Source organism: Giraffa tippelskirchi, chromosome 12 (genome assembly GCF_054371585.1).
Source record: "Giraffa tippelskirchi isolate mGirTip1 chromosome 12, T2T-mGirTip1v1.2.pri, whole genome shotgun sequence".
In the NCBI taxonomy this organism is placed as follows: domain Eukaryota; kingdom Metazoa; phylum Chordata; class Mammalia; order Artiodactyla; family Giraffidae; genus Giraffa; species Giraffa tippelskirchi.
This window is the reverse complement of record NC_137286.1, coordinates 33,002,932-33,030,037: the sequence shown is the minus strand read 5'-3', so window position 1 is coordinate 33,030,037 and position 27,106 is coordinate 33,002,932. Positions and strand designations below refer to the sequence as shown.

Here is a 27,106-nt window from a genome sequence, read left to right as displayed (position 1 = left end):
ACCCGTACCCTGGGTGATGCAAGAGACGAGGTCCTGCAGGCGCACCCTGAATTCGTCGAAGCTGTCTGTGCGGACGGTGGCTCGCAGGCTCTGGGGCTTCTCCTGGCGCAGCTGGTGGAGTGCCTTGCGCAGGAAATCATGCATGTCCAGCACCTCCTGATCCGAGGCGTACAGTTTCATCCTCTGCACCAGCGCGCTGCCCATACGGATCCGCTGTAGCACGGCATCCAGCCGGCCCAGCTGGCCCGCTATCTCTTCGTAGTCGCGCTGGTACCGCACACCCACGCCTTCCAGCAGCACACGCTCCTGCTCTAGCACGTGCGCTACCACCTCGCGCACGCGCTCACGGATGAACTCCTCAGTGTCAGCGCGTACACGGCCCAGCTGGCTGACGGCACAGCGCATCTGCGCCTGCGCTGCCCCAAAGGCGCGGTCCTGCTCCTGCAGGTCCTGGGTCATGGTGTCCAGCTCATCCTGCCGCTGCTGGATCTCCGTGCTGATGTCGCACTTGAGCTCGCTGTGGCCTCTATCCAGGAGCGCACATGAGCAGCACAGGGGCTTGGAGCAGCCTCGGCAGTAAATGCTGCGGACACAGAAGGTTGGCCTGATTTAGGGCATTTCTGCTTTCTTTTTCTCTTTAAATATTCTTTATTAAATGCCTCTTCAAAAAAGTTACAAAACTTTGAATCCTGGTATGTTTCTACGTCTGTGTTTTTCTCAGTTCAGTGTTTCTGGTTATGGTGATAGTATCCAAACTACCAATAAAACTTATTAGAACATAAAAAAGTTACTAAAGTAGTAATAGCTAGCCTCCATCCATGAAATACTGTATATTAACACATATATATGTAATTTAGAAAGACAGTAACAAAGATCCTACATGCAGGGCAGCAAAAGAGACACAGATGTAAAGAACAGACTTTTGGACTCTATAGGAGAAGGCGAGGGTGGGATGATTTGAGAGAATAGCATTGAAATATGTACATTCCCATATGTAAAATAGATGACCCGTGCAAGTTCGATGCGTGAAGCAGGGTACCCAAAGCTAGTGCTCTGGGACAAGCCAAAGGGATAAGGTAGGGAGGGGGGTGGGAGGGGGTTTCAGGATGGGGGGACACATGTATACCCATGGCTGATTCATGTCGATGTATGGCAAAAACCATCACAATATTGTAAAGTAATTATCCTCCAATTAAATAAAATTTTTTTTAAAAAAAGCAGAGTTAATCGTCATCAGGAGCACCCAGCACTTCTGAATTTCTTTTCTTCACCTCAGAGGCAACCAGGGGAGCATCCTGGGTGCATTCTTCACACCTCTGGCTCTTCAAACCACTTCACATAAATATTCACACTCTTCTGCTGCTAGCAGAATTCTAAGGACTTGATACATTTCATCTCACTTAATCCTGGGTAGAGTTTCTTAAGAGAGAATTATTATTATCCTCACTTCACAGATAGAAGAAATCAAGATGTTCAGAGGTTAAATAACTGACTCATACCTACAACAATTTTGGGCAGGTTGATGTTTTTTTAAAAAAAAATCAGATCATGCTAAACGATTATTTTGTAACTTCCTCCTCTAATTTAACTTTTGTTCAGGACACTCCTCATCTAGGTCTACAAGCATAATCTTCAGTCCAGTTCAGTCGCTCAGTCATGTCCGACTCTTTGAGACCGCATGAACCGCAGCACGCCAGGCCTCCCTGTCCATCACCAACTCCTGGAGTCCACCCAAACCTATGTCCATTGAGACGGTGATGCCATCCAACTATCTCCTCCTCTGTCGTCCCTTTTTCCTCCTGCCCTCAATCTTTCCCAGCATCAGGGTCTTTTCAAATGAGTCAGCTCTTTGCATCAGGTGGCCAAAGTATTGGAGTTTCAGCTTCAACATCAGTCCTTCCAATGAACACCCAGGACTGGTCTCCTTTAGGATGGACTAATGTAATGTATTCTTTAATAGCTCCATTACATTCCAGATGAACCACAGTGAGTCATCCTACTAATAATCCATTGGACCAGTTTAGTGGAAGACAATTTTTCCACAGGGTGGGTGGGAGGGGTGTGTGCAGGGGAGGGGGGAGGGGTTGGGGGAGGGGTGGCAAGAGGTGGTTCAGGCAGTAATGAGAGCAATGTGCAGCAGCAGATGAAGCCTTCTACGCTCCTCGCCAGTTCCTAACAGGTTTCTGATCGGTATGGGTCTGCAGCCCAGGGTGTTGCAGAACCCTGTGTTAACGGGCATTCCAGTGATTTCCTGTTTGTGCACTTCCCCCCCACCAATATGGACAATGCTTTATGTAGCCTAATGCATAGATCCTTTTGTTTCTATGAAATATATTACAAAATAATAGAATCGCTAGGTCAAAGAGAGTGTATATTTTTATTTATTTAATATATTTTAGCCAGCAGACACTTCCACAATATTTACTATGTGTCAAGACACTTAGAAACATTTCACAAATATCAACTCACTTAATCCTTATAACAATCCTATGGAGTGGGAATTATCATTGTTCCCATTTTAAGGATGGAGAAAGTAAGCATGAGGTACAATAACTTGTTCAAGGTCACACAGTTAGAAAGTGAAGAGAGTCCAGAAGCAAATGGTAGTAGGCAGAATAATGGTGTGCACTCAAGTACTAATTCCTGGAACCTGAATATGACACCTCACATGGCAAGAAGGGCTTCCCTGATAGCCCAGTTGGTAAAGAATCTGCCTGCAACGCAGGAGACCCCAGTTCAATTTCTGGGTTGGGAAGATCTGCTGGAGAAAGGATGGAAGGATGGCCTACCCACTCCGGTATTCTTGGGCTTCCCTTGTGGCTCAGTTGGTAAAGAATCCACCTGCAATGTGGGAGACCTGGGTTCGATCCCTGGGCAGGGAAGATCCCCTGGAGAAGGGAAAGGCTACCCACTCCAGTATTCTGACATGCAGAATTCCATGGACTGTATAGGCCACAGGGTCGCAAAGAGTTGGACTCGACTGAGCGACTTTCACTTCACTTCATTTTACATGGCAAAAATGACTTGATAGGTGTGATTACATTAAGGATCTTGAGATGGGAAGATTATCTTGGATTATCTGGGTGGACCCAATGTAATCACAGGAGACCTCATAGGGGAAAGAGGAAAGAGGCAGAAGAGTGAGAGAGGGAGAGGAAGCGGAGGTCACAGTGATACTGTCCTGGTGGCTTTAAAGGTGGCAGGGGATCATGAAATACAGAATGTAGGCAGGGACTTCCCTGGAGGTCTAGTGGCTAAGACTCTGCTTTCCAAATGCAGGGTCCAGGGTTCGATCCCTGGTCAGGAAACTAGATCCCACATGCCAAAACTAAACATTCCATGTGCTGCAACTAAGACTGGGAGCAGTCAAATAAATAAATAAACAATATTAAAAAAAAAGAAAAGAATGCAGGCAGCCTCTAGAAGCTGGAAAAGACAAGAAAATGAACTCTCCTCAAGAGCCTCCATAAGGAACACAGTCCTACAGACATCTCGATTGTAGCTCAATGAGACCTACTACAGACTTCTGACCTCCAGAGGTAAAGAACCATCTATCTGTAATGGTTCAAGCCCCTAACTTTGTGGTAAATTGTTACAGCAACAATGGGAAACTCACTAAAACCCAAGTAGCCGGGCTCAGAGTCCAGCTCGGAAACATTGTAAATATTACTCTTCACATAGTACCAGGAGGACTTCCCTGTGATCTGGTGGTTAAGAATCTGCCTGCCAAGGCAGAGAACATGGGTTTGACCCCAGGTTCAGGAAGAGCCCACATGCAATGAGGTGACTAAGCCTGGGTGCCACAACTACTGAAGCCTGTATGCCCTAGTGGAGAAGGCAATGGCACCCCACTGCAGTACTCTTGCCTGGAAAATCCCATGGACGGAGGAGCCTGGTGGGCTGCAGTCCATGGGGTCGCACAGAGTCGGATATGACTGAAGCGACTTAGCAGCAACAGCAGCAGCAGTATGCCCTAGAGCCTGTGCTCTGTCAACAAGAGAAGCCAGTGTCATGCGAAACCTGAGTACCACGACTAGAGTGCAGCCCCGGTTCGCTGCACTAGAGACAGCCTGCATGCAGCAGCGACGACCCAGCGTAGCCAGAGGTTAACTAATCCATAAATTAAAAAAAATATTACCAGGAAAAACATTAGTTACTTCCCTAGAAATACTGCTGTAATTTAGTCTCGTCAGCAATGAGAATAACAAGTAAGCCCATCTAAGGCCAGGAGAAAGGATTTTAGCTGGGGCCACTTTGGTCTCAATTACTGAGATCAACTTGTCCCAGAAATGTCAACAGAGAGTCTGCTGGCCAGCCCAGTTCCAAAGTCTTGGCACCAGGTACCAGGTACGGGTCCTCAGTTTTGCCAGTTCTCAACCATCCCAAGTCACCCAAGGTGGTAAGTCCCAGGGCTTGAACCTCTTGATCAAACAGAGGAGACTCATTTCATACTAGCAAAGCTTCTCTGGAGACAGAAAAATGTGTGGAAAGGGGAATGGGGGTCACTACTGGGTCATAAGCCTTCAACTCCTCCAGCCTCAGCACACTGGATCTAAGTAACAGAGACTCACCTAGCCTGTGAGGCAGGGCCAGTGACTGAGGTAAGTGGTAGGGGGAGCAGACAAGAAAGCTGGGCAGATGCGGATCTGACCTCAGCTCTGTGCCCTTCCTTGGCAGGTCATGTAACCTCTCTGGACCTCGGTTTTCTTATCTGTAAAATACGGATAATTCCCACCTCATATGGGAGTGCTGGAGAAGATCAAATAAGTCCTTCATGAATGTTTTTAACAAAGACTGTGATTATAATTGACTGAAATATTAGTGTTCTCTAATGACACTATTAATGAGAAATGCTAAGAATTATGAAAAGAATGAGTAATTCTAGAGAGGGAAATTTGGCAATATTCATCACAATTACAAATGTATTTATCCTTTGACCCAGCAAACCCCCCCCCAGATTTCTTTTCTACAGCTCTATCTCCATGCATAAATCTGTACAATGTAATACAGCCCATAATAGCAAAGAATAGAAACAACCTAAGTGCCCATCACTAGTCAAAGAGTTACATAAATTAAGATGCACTTGTGCAACAGAGTATATACAGCTGGAAAAAACAGAGGAGGTTCATTAGAGGCAAAAATCTCCCTGGCAAAATAAGGATAATAACAGGAGTATTAGGAGGATTAGATGTGTTATATATATATAAGGTTAGAACAGTGACCAGCATATACTGTATTCAGTTATGATGATGTAGATTTTAAATAAATCAAGATGTGGAAGTGTACATATAGGATGCTACTCTTTGTATACAAATGGAGAAAAATAAGAATATATTCATATTTTATTGCATCTGAATAAGAAACCTTAAAAGGTTACAAATTATTAGTTATGGGATGGGGCAGGGCAGAGGTGGAGTAAGACATTTCACTGTACACCTTTGAGTTTGCTCTCATGGTTGCACTGTGTGAATGCATTACCTACGTTTTTAATTAAAGAACAGAATTCTATTAGATGTGGGCAATTAGGTAGGCTATAGACATAAAGGGAGAACTAGAAGCAGCTGTCATTTTCCCAGCTTTGGGTCCATGGGAGAGGGGCTGAGTGTGTAGTGAGTGTCCCTTCCTCAGAAAAGGGGCTCCATAGGGACTTCCCTGGTGGTCCAATGGTTAAGATGTCACCTTCCAACTCAGGGGGTATAGGTTAAATCCCTGGTCTGGGAGCTAACATCCCACACGCCTCGTGGCCAAAAAACCAAAACATAAAACAGACACAATATTGTTAACAAATTCAGTGAAGACTATTAAAAATAGTCCACATCAAAAAAAAAAAAAATTAGAAAAGAAGAGTGCTCCAGACCTGGGAAGGGGACACCTAGAGTGACCTGGCTGGAGGGAGAGCAAGACTTGCTGGGTGGACCACGGTCTCTGCTGGCTCCTCTTCTTTGGCCCCTTCCGCCCCAAGTGCGATCTCCCAAGGGAAACCAGCCACCACTTCCTCTCTGCAGTCAAATGCTCTACCGCTGAGCGATACCTTCACCACTCCCCCTCTGGATGGAAGGAGACAATTAGCTTCAGGTCTCTATCTGTTCGGGGGCCTACAACAGACACCCTGGGGCCCAAAGCCCCCAACTTTCTGCTAAGACTGAGGTGCAGACCCTGAATCAGAATGGCCCTTCATGGGCTGCCACCCAAGACTACTAATGACGTCTGTGGCTTAGGGTTCTTCATTCTAAAGATACTTACTGAGCACTTCCTGTGTGCTTGGCATTTTTAGGGGTGACAGAGGTGAGGTGGGCACCTGCCCACAGGAGCTCCATGATAAGGATCCGGACTTAATGCAGAAAGGTATAGCTCTGAAGAGTAAAAGGGCACTTATTTACTCCTGGAATACTCAAAAGAATGAACTAAAACACCATAGAATCAATATGCCAGAATTAAAATAGCTTAATTCTATTCCAGCAAAACAAACAAAAAGAAATATGGTAAATATTTTCCAGTTCCCATTCACAACAGCACTTTTTAAAATGCTAAAAAAAAACCCCAAAACCTAGACATAATCCTAACAAGAAACATGTAGAACTTATATAGACTAAAGGACAAAAAACCCACTAACTAAAAAATGAAAGAGTGTATCAAGGTCCCAACTACAGAGTCTATTATTATATTAATTTTTCTGAAGTTAATATAAAGGTTTGAAGCAATTTTAGCCAAACTCTGAATGAGATTTTAGAGCAATTAAAAAATTTTTATTATTATTATTATTTTTGGCTGTGCTGGGTCTTCGCTGCGGTGTGTGGGCTTGCTCTAGTTACAGTGTGGGGGGCTTCTCCAGTTTTGGAGCATGGGCTCTAAAGTGCTTGGGGGGCTTCCAGTTTCGGAGTATGGGCTCTAAAATGCGTGGGCTCTCTAGTTGTGGCATGTGGGTTTAGTTGCCACTCAGCTTGTGGAATCTTATTTTCCCGACCAGGGATCGAACCTGCATCTCCTGCATTGGAAGGCAGATTCTTAACCACTGGACAATGAGGGAAGTCCCAAGAATGATTTTAAAACTTAACCAACTCATTCTAAATTTCACACGAAGGAGTAAACAGATCAAAGAGATAAGAAATTTTTTGAAAAATCCATGTAAGGATGGGGATTTTCAGTGCCACTGACAACATTATAGAACTACCATTATTAATGTACTGGTCTAATAACCAAGGGAAAGATCAGCAAAACAGATAGTCCTGAAAGAGACCCTGGCATCTATCAGAATACAGCATTTTATATAATGAAAAAGAGCATCCCAAACTAATGGACATTAAAGGGTTTTTCAACAATTTTATCAGAAAAACTGGTTATGGGGGGGGATAAATCAAGTTAGAGCTTTGCCTCATACGCTACAACAAGATATATTTTTGATGAATCAGAGTTAAATATGAAAAATTACACCACGGGGATATAATAGTTGGCTATTTACTCTCATGATCGTAAAGACCTTATAACCAAGGAAGAAATGGAAGAAATCATACAATCAACAGATGGAGTTGCCTGAAAATTCAAAATGGTCTATTTTTTGAAAAGACATGCACGAGCTCCTATTTTAAGGAAATTACACTTTGTGACACTCAGGGATGTTCATTCTGTTTTATATAATTATAGAGACATCAGGAAGAAAAGGAAAAATTCTATACTGATAGCAGTTACCTCTTTCTCTTCCTCCCTCCCCCTTTTCATGTACTGAGATTTTCCAAAAGTTTCCATAATCAATTCTAAACAAAGGAGTTTGGACTTTAAATAGGAAACAATGGGGAACCAACAGAGAACATTCCAACTGGGAATTACAACAAAGCTCTATCTCTTCTGTTTTGGGATACATTGTTCGGTTTATTTCTTTATGACTGTGCAGTGAATTGACTGCACTATGCATATTTTAACTGAAGCTCCAATAAGTTCCCTGGGTTCTCAGTCTTCCCATTCCTAAGCTGCCTGTGTCTAAACATCCATGCCAGAGGCCACCTGACAGTGGACAAGGTATCGGGAGCTCTTCCATGATTCCTATCCATGAGACCATGAGTGAATTACGTTCTCTCTCTGAGTCTTAATTTCCCCATTGATACAATAAGGATAAAGATTCTGTCTCACAGATGGTTACAAAGATGAGGGGCTGGTGTATGGGAAGCAACCAACACATTGCCAGGTACACAGTGGACATTGTGGAGTCGTCAAAGCAGAGAGGGCATTAAGCACCTAGCGGGGCTGGGTGTGCGGGGAGGGGAGCTAGCCCTGCTGCTGGTGGGTGAGCCTCTCAACCTCGGGCAGTAAGGAAATATCACCACTGAGTGTGGTGTCTGGGCTGCTCCCTTTCCAGCAGGGACATGCCACCCTAAACCAGCCTCACCTCCCACGAGGACCACAGCAGCATGCCCTTATGCTGTCCTAGGAATCTTGCATCCTCAGAACGCAAGAAGCAAAAATCCTATGAAAACAGAACCCGTGGAGGAGAGCTGGCCCCAGAGCAAAATTCCAGGGCAGGGCCTGGCTTGGTGAATGGTGACAGAAAAACTGTCCACGTCACACCCCCATCTCAACAAGGTGACTGGGAGCTTTCACTTCTGAGGGGTAGTGAAAGGAACGGCCTCCTTTGGAAATTCAAATAATTAACTAGAGGGGAATTAAAGGCATCCATTAGTCATTTGTACAGCAGTATGAATGCATTTAATGAGACTGATTTCCTGCTATCTCCAGGGTACACAGTTGAGGAAATACGATTTCTGAAGCCAGGAGAGGAGATGCATAGTTGGAGATGCCAAGACACTCAACGAGAGTGAAAGCATTATCCATTAACTAGTCATTGGCTGAGAAGGTGGTGGCAGAGATGGGGAAACCTGAGGTCTTAGGAAGATAAGAGAAGTTAGGAAAGAGGAGAGAAGGAAGCCTTGTCTATTTTACACTATCTCCTTATACTGGCCCCACAACCAAGAAAGAGGAAGAGAAAATTTGTACTTTTCCTTCCCCACTCTTTTCTGTGTAGGTCTCTGTTTTCAAGACGGGGTGATCAGTGTTCTGTTGGGCCACATCACTCATTTAGCAGGTGCACTGCTGCATGGGGTCCCTGCCTCTCCTTCCCTCTTTATGGCAGTGAAGGGAACTACCATCCAAAGGCCACTCAAGCCAAAGATCAAGGGGAATTCCAGACTCCTCCCCTCCTAGACTGCTTCAACAATTACTCATCGTTAAGTCTTGTTAAATTCTATCTTCATTTACTTAAATATAATGACTGAATACCAACTATGTTGCAGGTATGGGGCTAAAATGTAGAGATGATTAAGGCAGAATTCTAGTTCCTAAATCTGTCATAGCAAGTCCCAACAATACTGCCTTTGTTCTTGCCCCAGTTATGACTTAGATGCCTTTAAGACTGTTCCTTAGTAGGCCTCCTTGCCCCTGGTCTCTCCAGTCAACCCTTCCTAGTGCCTCCACATAGTATTTCTAAAATGTGATTACCATCATTAGCTTAAGTGATTGCAATGATGCCCCTTGGAAGTACTGCCAGAATAGTTAGCAAGTGCAGGAAATATTTTAAGTGATGTGTAAGTTATATATTAATGAAGGAGATACAAGTTTTTGAGCAAAGTTAGATCACTTTGGCAAATTCATTGAGTTGTATAATAATATACTATAATTATATAGTATTGAATACCAGTCAACATGAACACGATGATTTACATGTCAGTAAATCTTGCAAGACAACAAGACAAAGTTTATCACATAGATAGTGATTATCAAGCTATTTTATTTAGATCAACCTAATTTCAATAAATAAAATGGCAAAACAGATGGAAATGGTTTAAACAATCAATTAACTAAAGCCATGAATAAGAAAAATGATATTTGATGATCGAGATAGCAATAACTTGTGGCTCAGCTGGTAAAGAATTTGCCTGCAATGCAGGAGATCTGGGCTCGATCCCTGGGTTGGGAAGATCCCCTGGAGAAGGGAAAGGCTACCCACTCCAGCATTGTGGCCTGGAGAATTCCATGGAGTCCATGGGGTCGCAAACAGTTGGACACGGCTGAGCGACTTTCACTTTCACTTTATGGGGGCTTCCCAGATGGCACTAGTGGGTAAAGAAGTCTCCTGCCAGTGCAGGAGCTGCAGGAGACTCAGGCTCAATCCCTGGGTCTGGAAGATCCCCTGGAGTAGGAAATGGCAACCCACTCAAGTATTCTTGCCAGGATAATCCTTTGGATAGAGGAACTTGGCAGACTACAGTTGATGTAGTAATACTGTTAAGATTATTAATCTGAAAAGCAATAAAACCATAAATTAAAAACTGTAATACTAAAGGTAATAGAGCAAGAGGAAAATAAGTAAGAGGAAGAAAGAGGAGGAGGGGTAACATAAAAAATTTTCACTGAAATAGAACTTTTAGACTAAAGGAGCAAGTCAGGTTCTAGAATAATTTGACACAAAATGCTCAACACTAAGACAGCTTGGTTAAATTAATAAACCTCAGGAATGAAAAGTATCTTTAGGCATTAAGACAGAAAAAGCAAATGAATCTGTCCTCAGGACTCTCCTGGTGAACATTTGATGCTGAACGATAATTCAGCAAAGTCTATAAAGCTCTAAAAAAATGACATCTGGACATCACCAGATGGTCAATACCAAAATCAGATTGATTATATTCTTTGCAGTCGAAGATGGAGAAGCTCTATACATCAGAAAAACAAGACTAGGAGCTGATTGTGGCTCAGATCATGAACTCAATATTGCAAAATTCAGACTTAAATTGAAGAAAGTAGGGAAAACTATTAGGCCATTAAGGCATGACCTAAATCAAATCCCTTATGATTATACAGTGGAAGTGACAAATAGATTCAAGGGATTAGATCTGAAAGACAGAGTGCTTGAAGAACTATGGACAGAGGTTCATGGCACTGTACAGGAGGCAGTGACCAAGACCATCCCCAAGAAAAAGAAATGCAAAAAAGGCTAAATGACTGTCTGAGGAGGCCTTACAAATAGCTGAGAAAAGAAGAGAAGTGAAAGGCAAAGGAGAAAAGGAAAGATATATCCACCTGAATGCAGAGTTCCAAAGAAAAGCAAGGAGAGATAAGAAAGCCTTCCTAAGTGAACAATGAAAACAAATAGATGAAAACAATAGAACGGGAAAAACTAGAGATCTTTTCAAGAAAATTAGAGCTACCGAGGGAACATTTCATGCAAAGATGGGCACAATAAAGGACAGAAATGCTATGGACCTAACAGAAGCAGAAGATATTAAGAAGAGGTGGCAAGAATACACAGAAGAACTATACTAAAAAGATTTTAATGACCCAGATAACCACGATGGTGTAATCACTCAGCTAAAGCCAGACATTCTGGAGTGCGAAGCCAAGTGGGCCTTAGGAAGCATCACTACAAACAAAGCTAGCGGAGATGATGGAATTCTAGTTGAGCTATTTCAAATCCTAAAAGATGATGCTGTTAAAGTGCTGTGCTCAATATGCCAGCAAATATGGAAAACTCAGCAGTGGCCACAGGACTGGAAAAAATCAGTTTTCATTCCAATCCCAAAGAAGGGCAATGCCACAGAATGTTCAAACTATTGTACAGTTGCACTCATTTCACATCAAGCCAGGCTTCAATAGAACATGAACTGAGAACTTCCAGATGTTCAAGCTGGATTTAGAAAAGGCAAAGGAACTAGAGATCAAACTGCCACATCTGCTGGATCATAGAAAAAAAGAGAATTCCAGAAAAACATCTACTTTTGCTTCATTGACTACACTAAAGCCTTGACTGTGTGGATCACAACAAACCATGGAAAATCCTTAAACAGATGGGAATACCAGACTACCTTACCTGTCTCCAGCAAAACCTGTATGCAGGTCAAGAAGCAACAGTTAGAACTGGACATGGAACAATGGACTGGTTCAAAATTGGGGAAGGAGTACGGTAAGGCTGTATATTGTCACCTTGCCTATTTAACTTATATGCAGAGCAATCATGCAAAATGATGGGCTGAATGAAGCACAAGCTATAGTCAAGATTGCTGGGAGAAATATCAATAACTTCAGACATACAGATGACATCACCCTTATGGCAGAAAGTGAAGAGGAACTAAAGAGCCTCTTGATGAAAGTGAGAGAGGAGAGTGAAAAAGCTGGCTTAAAATTCAACACTGAAAAAATGAAGATCATGGCATCCAGCCCCATCACTTCATGGCAAATAGATGGGGAAACAAGGGAAATAGTGAGAAACTTTATTTTCTTGGGCTCCAAAATCACTGCAGATGGTGACTGCAGCCATGAAATTAAGACGCTTGCTCCTTGGAAGGAAAGCTATGACAAACCTAGACAGTGTATTAAAAAGCAGAGACATTACTTTGCCAACAAAGGTCTGTCTAGTCAAAGCTATGGTTTTTCCAGTAATCGTGTATGGATGTGAGAGCTGGACCATAAAGAAGGCTGAACGCTGAAGAACTGATGCTTTTGAACTGTGGTGTTGGAGAAGACTCAGCAGAGTCCCTTGGACGGCAAGGAGATCAAACCAGCAATTCTAAAGGAAATCAACCCTGAATACTCATTGGAAGGACTGTTGCTGAAGTTTAAGCTCCAATACTTTGGCCTCCTGATGCAAAGAGCCAACTCACTGGAAAAGACTCTGGAGGCTGGGAAAGATTGAAGGCAATAGGAGAAGTGGGCAGCAGAGGATGAGATGGTTAGATAATATCACCGACATGAATCTGAGCAAACTTCGGGAGACAGTGGAGGAGAGAGGAGCCAGGCACACTGCAGTCAGACATGACTTACCAATTGAACAACAAGTCTAATATTACTTCACAATCTTTTTTTTTTGTCAAAGTCAAGGAAAATTAAATGTAACATTGCTTAAATAGCAAGCTTCCTTTGAATAATCTAATTCTAAGGGAAAATACAATCTCAGCTCTAAACAAGCAACTTGTAGAATTCTTTTTTTGCAGCTTGGCCTGGTTGTTAGTTGAAGATGGGCTGCATGTGGAGGCCGGGAGTACCAGGACAGACTCTGCGCAGACAGAGTCTGCAGTCAGGAAATCCTGTGTCCTGTTCTGGTCCTTGCTCGGATAAAACCTCCTACTTGGGAATGAGCTCCCATTAATGTTCTGGCCTCTTGCAACAATTCTTTCTTTCTCAGTAATCTTATAGGAGGGTGTGGAATAGAACTACCCTATGACCCAGCAATCCCACTCCTGGGCATATACCCAGGAAAACCATAATTCAAAAAGCTACATGCATCCCAATGCTCAGTGCAGCACTATTTATAATAGCCAAGACATGGAAGCAACCTAAATGTCTACTGACAGAGGAATGGATAAAGAAGATGTGGTACAGATACATAATGGAATATTACTCAGCCAGAAAAAGGAATGAAACCGTGCCATTTGCAGAGCTGTGGATGGACCTAGAAACTGTCATACAGAAAGAAGTAAGTCAGAGAGAGATAAACAAATATCATATAACATTGCTTATATGTGGAATCTAGAAAAATGGTATAGATAATCTTATCTGCAGAGCAGAAATAGACACAGATGTAGAGAACAAAAGTATGGATACCAAGGGGGGAAGAAAGGGTGGGATGAATTGGGAGATTGCAATTGGCATATATACACTACTATGTATAAAACAGATAACTAATGATAACCTATTTACAGCACAGGGAACTCTACTCAGAGCTCTGTGATGACCTAAATGGGAAGGAAATCCAAAAAAGAGGGATATATATATATATGCATAGGAAAAGGCAACTCACTTCAGTATTCTTGCCTGAAAAATCCCATGGACAGAGGAGCCCTACAGTCCATGGGGTCACAAAGTGTTGGACACGACTGACTGAGCACATATATGTGCAGCTGATTTACTTTGTGTACAGGAGAAACTAACACAACACTGTATAGCCACTATACTCCAACAGAAATTAATTTTAAAAAGAAGAGGTCATATCCAACCAGAAGAGCCCATTCTCTGACCATAGTGGAAAAGGCAAAGTTTCCTACTTGAGAAGCACTGCCCCAGTACCAAGGAGTCAAAGAGCACCACTCAAGCCTGGCTTCATACCTGTCCCCTGCACGCTGCTTTCTGCGGCCACTGCATGATGTTGCCTCTGCCCTGAACCCTTCCCTGGGCTGTCCAGGGTGTCTCTCCCCATCTGTTGCAAATCATCCCAACTTCTGGTCTTGGGAATGCTTTCCCCAGTTTATCATCTCATCATACTTATCAAACTTGATTATTTTTTGTTTGTTCAGTCACTCAGTCATGTCCAACTCGCTGCAACACAGCGGACTGCTGCACGCCAGGCTTCCCTGTCCTTCACCATCTCCCGGAGCTTGCTCAAACTCATGTCCATTGAGTCGGTGACGCCATCCAACCATCTTGTCCTCTGTCATCCCCTTCCCCTCTTGCCTTCAATCTTTCCCAGCATCAGGGCCTTTTCCAATGAGTCAGCTTTTCGTATCAGGTGGCCAAAGTATTGCAGCTTCAGCTTCAATGTCAGTCCTACCAATGAATGTTCAGGACTGATTTCCTTTAGGATGGACTGGTTTGATCTCCTTGCTGTCCAAGGGACTCTCAAGATTCTTCTGCGACACCACAGTTCAAAAGCATCAATTCTTTGGCACTCAGCCTTCTTTATGGTCCAACTCTCACATCCGTACATGACTACTGGAAAAACCATAGCTTTGACTATACAGACCTTTGTAGGCAATGTCTCTGCTAATAGGTCTTTCATTTTCCCCACTCAACTATAATTAAAGTTCTTCCTGTCTACAAACTTTAATGGTCTTGGATTAATTCTCCTACCCTATCCAGCCAAGCTTTGGGATCTGACACCCTAACATGGGTCTCAGTTCCACTGACAGTCCAAAACCTACATTACCCTTAGTTGCAAGGCACTCCTAAGCACATGTGGTGATAAGGCTGGCAGCCACCTTGACCTCCAGGTCAGGCTGTCCATGGCAGTGTGAGACCTTGGTCTTCTCCCCAAGCTGCCATCTCTGCATTCCTGCAGGCCCCACCTGCACCATGGCCTCAGCCTCCTAAGATGGCTCCTTTTCCCCCAGGTCCCGATTCTTTGCTTCAGTTTCAGATTGGGTCATATACCTAACAGTAAACTGGTAAATCTCAAATTCTTTATGGAAGAGGAATGGCAACCCACTCCAGTATCCTTGCCTGGAGAATCCCATGGACAGAGGAGCCTGGTGGGCTACAGTCCATGGGGTCGCAAAGAGTTGGACACGACTGAGTGACTAACACTTTCAATTCTCAAAATGTAAATAAGCATGCAGCCAAATAAAAAAAAAATCCTGGTCTCCCTGATCCTAAACTTGCTCACTTCAATCAAAGTAGCAGAGTGCAGAGAGAGGATTCGAACACTCTCCCACTCTCTGCCTTAATTCCACTAGGAGGTTTCCAACAGAGTCCCCCGTAGGTCCACTCACACTGTGTTCTCCAGAATATTCACTGGTATAAGAGCCAACCGCAGGAAAATGGGGCAAACTGAGAACCTTCTTTGTCCTGGAAATTATAGGACAGAGTCATAACTCTTCCAATTCCCCCATGTTTTTTCTTTCTTTCTTTTTTAATAATTGTATTTATTTATTTTCGACTGTGCCGAGTCTTTGTTCCTACATGAGCTTTTTTCTAGTTATGGAGAGCCAGGGCTACTCTCTAGCTGCGATGCGAGGGCTTCTCACTGAGGTGGCTTCTCCTACTGCAGAGCATGGGCTCTAGGGTGCACAGGCTTTAGTAGTTGTGGTGCGTGGGCTCCGTGGTTGCAGCTCCCCAGCTCTGGAGTATAGGCTTAAGAGCTGCGGTGCACAGGCTCAGTTGCTCTGAGGTATGTGGGATCTTCCCGGACCAGGGATCAAATCCATGTCTCCAGCACTGGCAGGCAGATTTTCATCCACTGAGCCACCAGGGAAGCCCTCTCCCCTATGTTTGAGCCTAGTTCACCCTTCTAGCCCCTGCATTCCTGCACAGGCTTTACCTGGAGTTCCTAAAATGCAGCAGACTTGCTGGAGCCTCTCTGTTTGCACATACTCCCTCCCCTTTCTGCTTCCTTACCTATCAGCCTAAGTATGACACCCCCTTGGAAGCTGCAGCCCCCAACCAGCAGCCAATCCAGGCTAGGCAGGTGGCCTTTCTTGAGCTCACCTGCCCAGTGTCTGCCTTCCTTCTTCCTCCTGCTCTTAAATGACTGAGCACACAGGGGACGTTGGCCCTCTGGCAAGGGAAACCATGAGGGAGAAGGGAGAGGACAGTGTCTTATCATGCTGTCCTAAGGGCAACTATGGGCACAGAGTGACCCAGGTGAGCGGGCCTCCTCAAAGCCCTTTGCAGCCTTGATTGTTAATTGCAGATCTGGTTCCTTCACCAGGCTGTGACCTCAGAGGTCAAGGGCTGTATCTGTTTATATTTATACCCTAGCACCTAGCAGAGGGCCTGCTATGTAGTAGGAAGGTGGGCTGAAAGAATGGACTCCAGAGGCAAGGTGACCAAATGCCAGGGGCCCCAGGGAGGACCCTCTCAGGCTGGGTTTAAAAGTTTAAAGCCATTTCTGATGCTGCCTCCCAGTGTGAATCATAGGCCAGATCAATGTCAAAGGATGGAAAGGTTTATTATTGACTTGTAAGCTGAAGGAAGTTGTGGGTTATTTGTGACATTGAGCTTTTGTGCAGAAGAAACAAGTTGAGTTTTTCTAATAATCGCCAGTAAAGTGTGAAACAATGTGAACTGTGACTGTGTATGTATGATTTTTAAGTAACATAGTCAGCTTTTTGAAGCCATCTACCAGGCTCAAGGGAAAAGAATCCTGTCCTCTTTCTGGAAGGACCTCCTTGCCCATTGTATCTGGGGAGAAATCCACACCCACCCCCACACTAAAGGTGAAGCACCCCATAAGCTACCACCATCCTGGGGCTCTGGCGGAGCTCCTGTCCTTATTGCAGGGTTGGAGATATAAACTGTGGTTCATACAACTGCTGCCTATTAGCTACTAAAACTGTGTAATCTAGATGTTCACATTTACATGTGAGCAGACAACACAGAACCACAGGATCTATAAAGCGAATTAGCAGCCAAAATGGGGACCAAACTGATTTCTGGCTCACACTGAAAAAAGGGTAATATAGGAAAATAAGAACAGGCTGACAAGAAAAAGCATCCTGAGAACATTGACCTTATTTGGCAATTAAAAAAAAAATGATTGCTAGGGGAAAAACCTAAAAAAAAAACCTCAACATAAGTAGCAAATAGTAGACTGAAGTCTCAAAAAAAAAAAAAAGAGCTGGTGGATTAGAAAATCAATTTAAGTACCTATGAGAATCTGGAAGAAAAAAGGCAAAGTAATGGAATTAATGGACACGACTGAGCATAGAGAGTGCCATACTGAGTAGCGTTAAGTCAGACAGAGAAACACAAATATCATATGATATCACTCATGTGTGGAATCTAAAAAAAAAATGATACGAATGAACTTATTTACAAAACAAAAATAGCGTTACAGATGTAGAAAATAAACTTATGGTTACCAGGGGGAACAAGGGTGAGGGATAAATTGGGAGATTGAGATTGACATAAACACACTACTATATATAAAATAGATAACTAATAAGAACCTCCAGTTTAGAACAGAGAACTCTACTCATTACTCTGTAATGACCTATTTGGGAAAAGAATTTAAAACAGAGTGGATATATGTGTACGTATAACTGATTCACTCTGTTATACAGCAGAAACTAATATCACATTGTAAATTAACTATACTCCAATAAAAAATTAATTCTAAAAAAGCCACACACACACAAAAATATTTGTAAAAAGAAAAACATAAGCAAATGAACAGAGATCAATACATAAAAAAGTAGAAGACAATTTCTTTGAGCTGAAAAGACTTGAATTTTCAGTTCAACAATGTCAGAGAGGATTATTGAAAAAAGAAAAGACCTATAGCTTGAAGAATCATTTTCAAGAATAAAGAAAAATTACATAAAAGTCATTAGCAGGGGCTTCCCTGGTGGTCAAGTAGTTAAGAATCCACCTGCCAATGCAGGGGACACAGGTTGGACCCCTGGTCTGGGAAGATTCCACATGCCTCGGGGGGCAACAAAGCCTATGTGCCAAAACTACTAAAGCCCGCACGCCTAGAGCCTGTGCTGCGCAAGGAGAGACCACTGCAAGGAGACGCCCTCGCACCGAGAGTAGGCCCCTCTCTTTGCAACCAGAGAAAGGCTGCATGCAGCAACAAAGACCCATCACAGAAAAATAAAATAAAAATCTTCTTAAAAATCCTTAGCAAACAAAAACAGATTACCCAGAGAGGGAAACAGACAATAACTGACTTTCTCATCTGCAACAGTGAAGGCCGCAAATTTACAAAGCAACGTTTACGTATTCCAGGATGAAAGATTTGTGATTGTGACCTCAGAATTTTACAAGGAGCTAAGCTTTTCTTTAAATGTGACTCCATGGTCTCACTGCCTAGGGCCTGGGTTTGATCCCTAGTCAGGGAATTAAAATCTCACAAGCTACATGGCACAAGCAAAAAACATTATAAATACATAAATGTGACAGCAGAAGAACATGCAAGTTAAGATACTCAAGGTTCTGGAAAGTAAGCTCCAAAAATCAACCAAAAAATTTACTTGAAGTATTCCAGTCAACTGGGAAATGAATAACATTAAATAATTGAAGAAAGAGGAGGATACATTATAGAAAAAATTATTGTGGGCAGCAACACCAATTAGAATCTAAGATTATAAATAACAAGTGGGTTATAGTGTGATAATTAACTGCCAAAAAAAGAATAGAAAAGACATAGAAAATTTGGTAATAATCTAGAGATAAAATTTCATGTTAATCCAACTATATCTGAACGTGGGAATGGAAAGAGAGAAGGAAAAATATGCTACAAGTTTTACCCTATCTGGAAGAATAGTTGTAATCTACTCTTGATGGTTCAGTCAGTAAAGAATCTGCCTGCAATGCAGGAGACCTGGATTCGACCCCTGGGCTGGGATGATCCCCTGGAGAAGGGCATGTCCACCTAGTATTCTTGCCTGGAGAATTCCATTGACAGGGGAGTCTGGGTGTCTACAATCCATAAGGTTGCAAAGAATCAGACACGAGTGAGCAACCAACAACACACACACACACACACACACACACTCTCACTCTTTATGGTGAGAGAGAGAAACACATATACACATATGTTCTAATACGTTTGTTAAAAATTTAAACAAGAGTAGAAAGAGGAGATATAGATACATCTCTACAAAGAATACACATTAAAAAAAGTCTGAGGAATATGCTAGTCAAAGGAATATGGTAGGCCCCAAAGAAAACCTGAACATAGTCATAGATACAACTCTTAAATACTAGTTGACCACACTGTAGAAATTAACATCAAATATTTAAATCAAACAACACAAGCTACTTGAAAATTTTAGAAAACGTTCTCCCCCAAACTCTTCCATCAAAGAGAAAAATGTTTAAAAAGAGAAAAGACTGAAATTAGATATATTTGAGAAATGATTGACTATGATTACAGTACTTGTCAAAGTTATGGGAGGCAGGCAATGTTATACTCAGAGAAGAATGCAGTAAACAATGAGGATAGCAAGTAAATGGATTAGATGTTCAGTTCAGTTAGATGAATAATGAGAGAAGAGTACAACAAAGAAAATAATGATGCTAAAAATAAAATGATTAATTAGAAAAAAGGAAAACATTAATATCAGCAAGCAATAAAAAGACCAAAAAAAAAGCTAGTGCTTTGAAAAGATCACTAAAATAAGCACAAGTATACATTAGAAGGCTTCCCTGGTGGCTCCTGCCTGCAGTGCAGGAGACTCTGGTTTGATCCCTGGGTCAGGAAGATCCCCTAGAGAAGGGAATGGCAACCCACTCCAGTATTCTTGCCTAGAGAATCCCATGGACAGAGGAGTCTGGTGGGCTACAGTCCATGGGATTGCAAAGAGTCGGACGTGACTAACACTTTAACTTTCATACAGCATTAGAAGTAAGAAAGGGGACACAATTACAGGTATAGAGGAGATATTTAAATTGTAAGATAACTCAAGATGAATTAGAAAACATTCCAGAAAATCTGATTCGTGACCCTCCCCAAAAAGGGAAAAAAAATCTACTCTCCAAAAAAGGCACCGGTCTCAGATAGCTTTTCAAGAAACTTCTATAAGCTTGAATTGCTTATGTCCTTTATTCTACAACAGAGAAATTATAAGAATAGTATTTTAACATTTATTGAGTATTTAATATGTTCCAGGCACTATGCTAAGCAATTTATATATATCATCATGTTCAAAAAAGCTTACAAACTCATTGAAAGAGATTAGTATTAAATGGACAAGAAAACTTGGCAAGGAAATCATATATATGCATAAAAATTGACCACATTTATAAATATAGATAATAGCCTAGATAAAATAGTACTAAATGGAATCGAGCTAGAAATTAAGATAATAGTATGTCATGACCAAATAGAGTTTTTCCTCCTGGGAATTAAAATAATGGTTCAACATAAAGAAACCTAGTGATATCATTCATTATACTAAAAAGTGAAAGGACACCTTCAGAGTCCAAAGAACACCCATTCCTGAGTTAAAACAAGACAACAGCAACAACAAAACTCTTAGTAAACTAGAAGCAAGAGGCAACGTTCTTAATATGATTTTTAGAAGTCACCTAAGGAAGTCAACAATAAACATACTGAATAAGAAAACATAAGAAACTTTTTCATGAAAGATAGGTACAAAGCAAAGGTGCCTTTTCTAACCACTTCACATTATACAATGTTGCCCTGACAGTTCTGGCCAATTCAGTGAAACAAAGCTACAAAAAGGTAATATGTATAAATACTGGAAGGAAAAAAGTTTTTATTATTTCTAGGTGATATGACTATTTACCTATAAAATCTAAAAAAAAATCAATGGAAAAACTTACAAGAATAAAAGAGCCCAATAGGATGGCTAGATATAGCATGTGTGTGTGTGTGTGTGTGTGTGTGTGTGTGTGCGTGTGTGTGTGTGTGTGTGTGTGTGCGCGCGTGTGTGTGTGTGTGTGTGTGTGTGTGTGTGTGTCACTCAGTTGTGTCCAACTCTTTGTGACCCCATGGACTGCAGCCGGCCAGGTTCCTCTGTTCATGGGATTTTCCAGGCACGAATACTGGAGTGGGTTGCCATTTCCTTCTCCAATATATATCTACGCATACATATTAGTGAATGTTAATGATAATCAGTTAAAAACTATAATGGAAAAGATTCCATTCATAATATTATTACATACTATCTCATAGGCAGTGCGTGTTCAGTCGTGACCAACTCTTTGAAACCTCATGGACTGTAGCCTGCCACGCTCTTCCCACCCATGGGATTTCCCAGGCAAGAATAATAGAGTGGGTTGCCATTTCCAGGAGATCTTCCTGACCCAGGGATCTAACCTGTGTCTCCTGAGTGTCCTACACTGCAGGCAGATTCTTTACTGCTGAGCCACCAGGGACCTTCACTACATATTGTAAATTTAACTATAATTTAAAAGTTCAAGATATTTGTGAGAGCGTTAAAAGTTCACACAGTTATGCTATCTTTTCGCTAAAAAAGAGAAAAATAAGTCCTATAAGGCTACATACTTATATCCGTGTATATATTCATAAACTCTGGAAACTTTTAAAGCTGGTGAAAGTGAAAGTCTCTCAATCATGACAGACTCTTTGTGACCCCATGGACTATGCAGTTCATGGAATTCTCTTCCAAACTCAAAAGATGTAACCAGAGATGAGGTCAATTCGTCCAAGATTTAATTCCATCTCAATCAAAATCCCTAAGAACATGTGAATTCTGAAGCTGCCTGAAGTGTAACAGCAAAAGAAGCTGCACAAATTGTAAAAGCAAAATTATTTCTGAAGACTGAGAATTCACCCTACCAAATATAAAGCTACTGAATTCCTTATAGCAGTAAGGATTAGCATAGGAATTGTGTTCTGCACTCTGTTGGTGCAGAACAGAAATTTACAAACATATTCATGACTACATGGACATGTAGTGCAAGATTAAAAGGGCATTTAAGATCAAAGCCAAGAGCAGGTTTTTCATTAGTTAGAGGGATATATTGTACAACATGGGGCATATAGCCAATGTTTTATAATGACTATAAGTGAAGTATAACTTTTAAAATTGTGAATCCCTATCCTGTACACCTGTAACTTATAGAATATTGTACATCAACTATGCTTCAATTTAAAAAAATGGGAAAAATCAAACAAAAAGAGTGGATTATTCAATGAAATTTGTTGAGAGAACTGGCTTTCTATCTGGAGAGAAATGAGAAGTGAGTGTTCCTATCTTACATCACACACAAAGATAAGTTCCACGGGGATTAAAGATTTGACGATAAAAAGAAACTATTAAAATAGAGTATAAGTAAATATTTTCAACATTGCCATAGGCAAAATCTTTCCTAGGATGACCAAAGCAAGATACTATAAAGGAAGAGACTAATGGATTAGAACTATACAGAACTAAAAACTTGAATACAACACCTCATATTAAATGAATGACAAAGGTCAACACAGGAAAAATGTTCTGCACTATAACAAGCTCTTATAATTACAGAGTAAATCCTAAGAGTAAACAAATAAACAAGCAAAGGACCTCAGTAAGCAATTCACAAACGAAGAAGCTCAATGACAATAAACACATGAAAAGCCACTGGACAACCTCAATAATAAATAAAGAAATCCAAACTCAAACAATAATATCAGCCCTTGTGGAATCTGGTAGTACAGGTGGTAAACCTCCTAGCAGGAAGCAAGCAAGTTATAGTTTAGCAGGAATGGAGCTCTGTCTGAGTGTGCCCCTTGTGGGTAAAGAATACCTTCACTTTGTAAGCTGATCCCCAAGAATCTTGTACAGCTATCTATTGTAGGTGTGTGAGAGGAGAGCGTTAAGATTTCACGCGGGTATGCTATCTTTTTGTAAAAAAAGGGAAAAATAAGTCCTATAAGACTATATACTTATATCTGTGTCTATATTCATAAACTCTGGAAACTTTTAAAGCTGGTGAAAGTGAAAGTCGCTCAGTCATGGACTGACTCTTTGTGACCCCATGGACTATACAGTCCATGGAATTCTCTAGGCCGGAATACTGGAGTGGGTAGCCTTTCCCTTCTCCAGGGGATCTTCCCAATCCAGGGATTGAACCCAGGTTTCCCACATTGCAGGCGGATTCTTTACCAGCTGAGCCACAAGGGAAGCCCTTTAAAGCTAGTAACAATGGTTAACCTTGGATTGGGGAGGGAGAAGGGATGGGTATTAGGCAGATGTGGGACAAAGTGGAATGGAGACTTTGTTCTCTCTATAAATTTTTTTAGCAATTTTTTGAACCGTATTAATGTAGTTTGTCTGTCTAAAAAAACCTGAATTTAAATTCCTGCGCTGCTTGGTAAAAATAATTAAAATGGGACTCGACTTTCTTCATACAGACCCTCCCAGGAAGCTCAGGAGTGCTTTTGAGCCAGAAACTAACTACCCACATCTCATTCTACAATAGCTACAGGGAGACTGAGTGGAGTGCTTATGGAAAATTCCACTCTTTAAGAGTTTCTAAAGGGCAGTTTGGTAACATGTATTGAAATGTAAAACTTTCATATCCCTTCACCAAGTCACGGCATTTTAAAAAATTTATCCTAAAGAAATGACTGGATATGGGTGAAAAGATGATTCTGCAGCATTATTTCTTGTGAGGGGAAATTGGGAACTATTACTATCCATCCACTTGCACGGGAGAGCATAAACTGTGGTCATCGCTACTGATGCTGCTGGTGTGTGGACCACATTGTGAGCTGCAAGACCTCAGAAGCTCCTTGACCCACGCCCCCGGCTGTGAGGCTCTGGATCTCTGCTCCCCGCACCCTCTACCTGGCTCTTAGATGCGCCACCCCACCCTCGGCCGGCCTGCTCACCTGGTCAGCATAGGGCTGCGGTGGTTTGGGTTGGAGCAGAAGATGTTGTTGGACTTGCGGCTGCCGTCCAGAAACTCACGCACCGACTGGCGGCGGAGCTCCGCCAGCGGCCGGGCCTCGTGCTTGAGGAACCACTGGTGCGCCTCGAAGCACTTGATACAGATGAGCTGCTCGCACTCGAAGCACCAATAGTGTGCTGGCTCTTTGCAGCGCGTGCAAAACGCCTGCTCGCGTGCGATCTGCCGGTACACTGACAGCCGCCGCTGCAGGCTCTCGAAGAAGACGTTGTCCAGGGCCTGCGCGTCGGCTCCTGAGGGCCAGGGAGCCTGGCAGACGGGGCACTGCATGTCGGACTCCTCCAGGCATCCTGAGCACAGTGTGTGCAGACAAGGCAGCAGCTTGGGGCACTTAGCTTCTGCCCGGCAGCCCTGGCAGCACAAGAACTGGAACTCTTCCTCCGTGGCTTGCTGGGGAATCAGAGAGGGAGGTGAGACGTGAAGTCCCAGGAGTCCCCACCCAACCAGATACCCACCCTGTGGCTGCACGCTGAGAGTGGCACTTCCTGTCTCATACCAGGCTGTAATTGGATGACATAAAAACCCAGGCTTATCAGTATCCCAGTCCTCCATTGACTTAGGCCTTCCCACACTCACGCCATGGTTTACCGAGCATCCGCTTCTCATAAGACACAGTACCAGGCCCTAAGATACATGGATGTATAGCAGCAGTCCCCAACCCTTTGGGGACCAGGTTACGGTTTCCTGAAAGACAGTTTTTCTTCGGGTGGGGTGATGTGGGGATGATTTAAATGCATTACATTTATTGTGCACTTTATTTCTGTTTCCACTGTGATAATTCGGTAGTGCAAGTGATGAGAGCGGCTGCAAATACAGATGACGTTTTGCTCTCTTGCTGACTGCTTCACTGTGCCCGGTTCCTAATAGGCCAGGACAAGTGCCAGTCCATGGCCTGGAACTTGGGGACCCCTGATTCCAGGACAAACCCCTGCCTTCAAGGGACTTTAAAAAAGGAGATTCATTAAATGTGTGTTATACAACCTCACACAGAATGCTTACTGCACTTTGCTGGTTCCTCAAAAAGTTAAACATAGCACTACCATAGGATCCAGCAATTCTACACCTAGCTATACACCCAAAAGAACAGAAAACAAGGATCCAGATGCTTGTACATCCATTATTCTGTACACAGCATTACTCACAGTAGCCAAAAGGTGGAAACAACTCAAGTGTCCATCAACAGATGAATGGATAAACAAAATGTAGTATATACATACAATGGAATATTATTTAGCCTTAAAAAGGACATTCTGATACATGCTACAACATGAATATACCTTGAAGACATCATGTTAAGTAAAACCAGCCAAACACAGAGACAAATACTGTAGGATTCCACTTACATGAAATATCTAGACTAGGCAAATTCACAGAGACAGAAAGTAGATTAGAGGTTGCCAGCAACTAGGGGGAAGAGGAGAATGAGGAGCTTAAAGGGTACAGATTTTTTTTCAATGAAAAAATTCTGAAAATAGACGGTGGTGATGGTTACAAACATTGTGGAATGCATTTAATGCCACTTAATTGTACACCTAGAAACAGATAAAACATACGTAACGTAATACAGTACCTGGCACGTGAGAAATACTCAAACATGTTAACTAGTTATAATGCAACTAATAAAAGTTAAAGCAATATGGTATTATTTGTACTTTCATGAAGGAGAGTAAAAAGGGCCTGGAAGAAAACAGAGCAAGTGATCTAAGCACTTCCTTTGGGGGTGGGGAGTTTGTGCAGGAAAAGACCAATAAACCCCTAAAAAACTCCTTGGGATGGGGGTTGAGCGAGCACGGTGCTCCAGGAAAAGGATCCAAGAAGCTTCCTAGAGGAGAAACCACAGGAACCCTGAGCCTTAGCCAAGACACCTCTCTCCCACTTTCTGATCTGGGAACAAGGGTTCTGGCTTTTCCACACCTGGCCCGTGTCCGGGGTTGCCAGGCGGGTGCGATAAGACTACTACCTCCATTTTCCTTAACACGCGGTCCTTCATCTGAGGTAAGGGATAAGAGGCATGTCGCCAGCTTGGGCGGAAGAGTCTGGTCCGGTCAGCATCACCCTACCGCCGGCGGAGAATCGCAACCCAGGGAGACTCCTCCCTCCCCTCAAACTCATGCTGGTCTCCTTTTCTACTTTCCACGACCCCTAACCCAGCCGAGAAGGTCAGGACCCTCGCACCTCGTCTCCCTTCTTTGCGTCATTTTTCAAGGTACTTGGTCAAGTTCCCCAGTCCCCCCATTCCACCGACCATACCTAATTAACAAAGCCCGAACCCCATCTCCCCAAACGCAGTAGTACCTCTGTGGGGCTGTCGCTGCGGCTGGACTGGTGGCCTTCTGAGAGGGACTCCGGGGGAGGCATGCTGGGGGAGTGGGGCAGTGCGGGGTCCTGGTGGGGCCCCGGAGATCCGGCAGGTTCTGGATCTTGCTGCATGGAATCCCGCGCAGTTTCGATTCTCAGTTTTGCTCTTCGAGAGCGGAGAAGCTGAACCAGAGGCAGGCGCCAGAACACTGAGCTCCAGGAGCAGCCCTAAAGGGGAGGTGCCAGCTCAGGGCCCGCCTCCCAGAGGAAGTGAGACACTAGCTACCGGCGGTTTTGGGGTGGAGAGGCTGGCCCAGGGTCCTGAAGACACGCCCAGAGCGGTGAGGAGGGAGAGGAGAAGAGTAGTCGCACGCAGGACAGGGGCAAAACTGATGTTTCTGCAGGATGGAGGCCGTCCCTTCCCTCGGCTTGGAATCTTTCATTCAGCTCACACTGGCACAGCTTCGTGCCAGCCCTCAGCTGGGAGCAAGAGCCATACAGCCGGGCCACGCGTGGCTCCTACTTTGGAAAAAAAGTGAAAGTGTTAGTCTTCTAGCCGTGTCCGACTCTTTGCGACCCCATGGACTGCTGTCTTCTAGGCTTCTCTGGCCATGGGGATTCTCCAGGCAAGAATACTGGATTGGGTAGCCATTCCCTTCTCCAGGGGATCTTCCCTACCCAGGGATGGAACCCAGGTCTCCTACACTGCAGGCAGATTCTTTACTGTCTGAAC

At 43.1% G+C, this 27,106-nt stretch overlaps 1 protein-coding gene across 14 annotated transcripts in view; it reads right to left on the bottom strand.

The window, feature by feature from the left end:
- Nucleotides 1-26,584, bottom strand: part of PML (PML nuclear body scaffold) — a 51,546-nt gene extending 24,962 nt beyond the window's left edge. For 8 of the 14 annotated variants that reach the window (XM_081551462.1, XM_081551474.1, XM_081551466.1 and 5 more), the window contains exons 1-3: nt 26,371-26,584; nt 23,999-24,465; nt 3-583 (exon numbers count right to left, since the gene is read on the bottom strand). In XM_081551462.1, the coding sequence (XP_081407588.1) occupies nt 3-583; nt 23,999-24,465; nt 26,371-26,505 (1,183 nt within the window). In that variant the 5' untranslated portion in view covers nt 26,506-26,584. Of the gene's footprint in view, nt 1-2; nt 584-6,243; nt 6,354-23,998; nt 24,466-26,360 lie in introns of all 14 variants that reach the window. The other 6 variants (XM_081551463.1, XM_081551468.1, XM_081551471.1 and 3 more) reach the window with 4 other exon arrangements.
- Nucleotides 26,585-27,106: the final 522 nt, after the last annotated feature.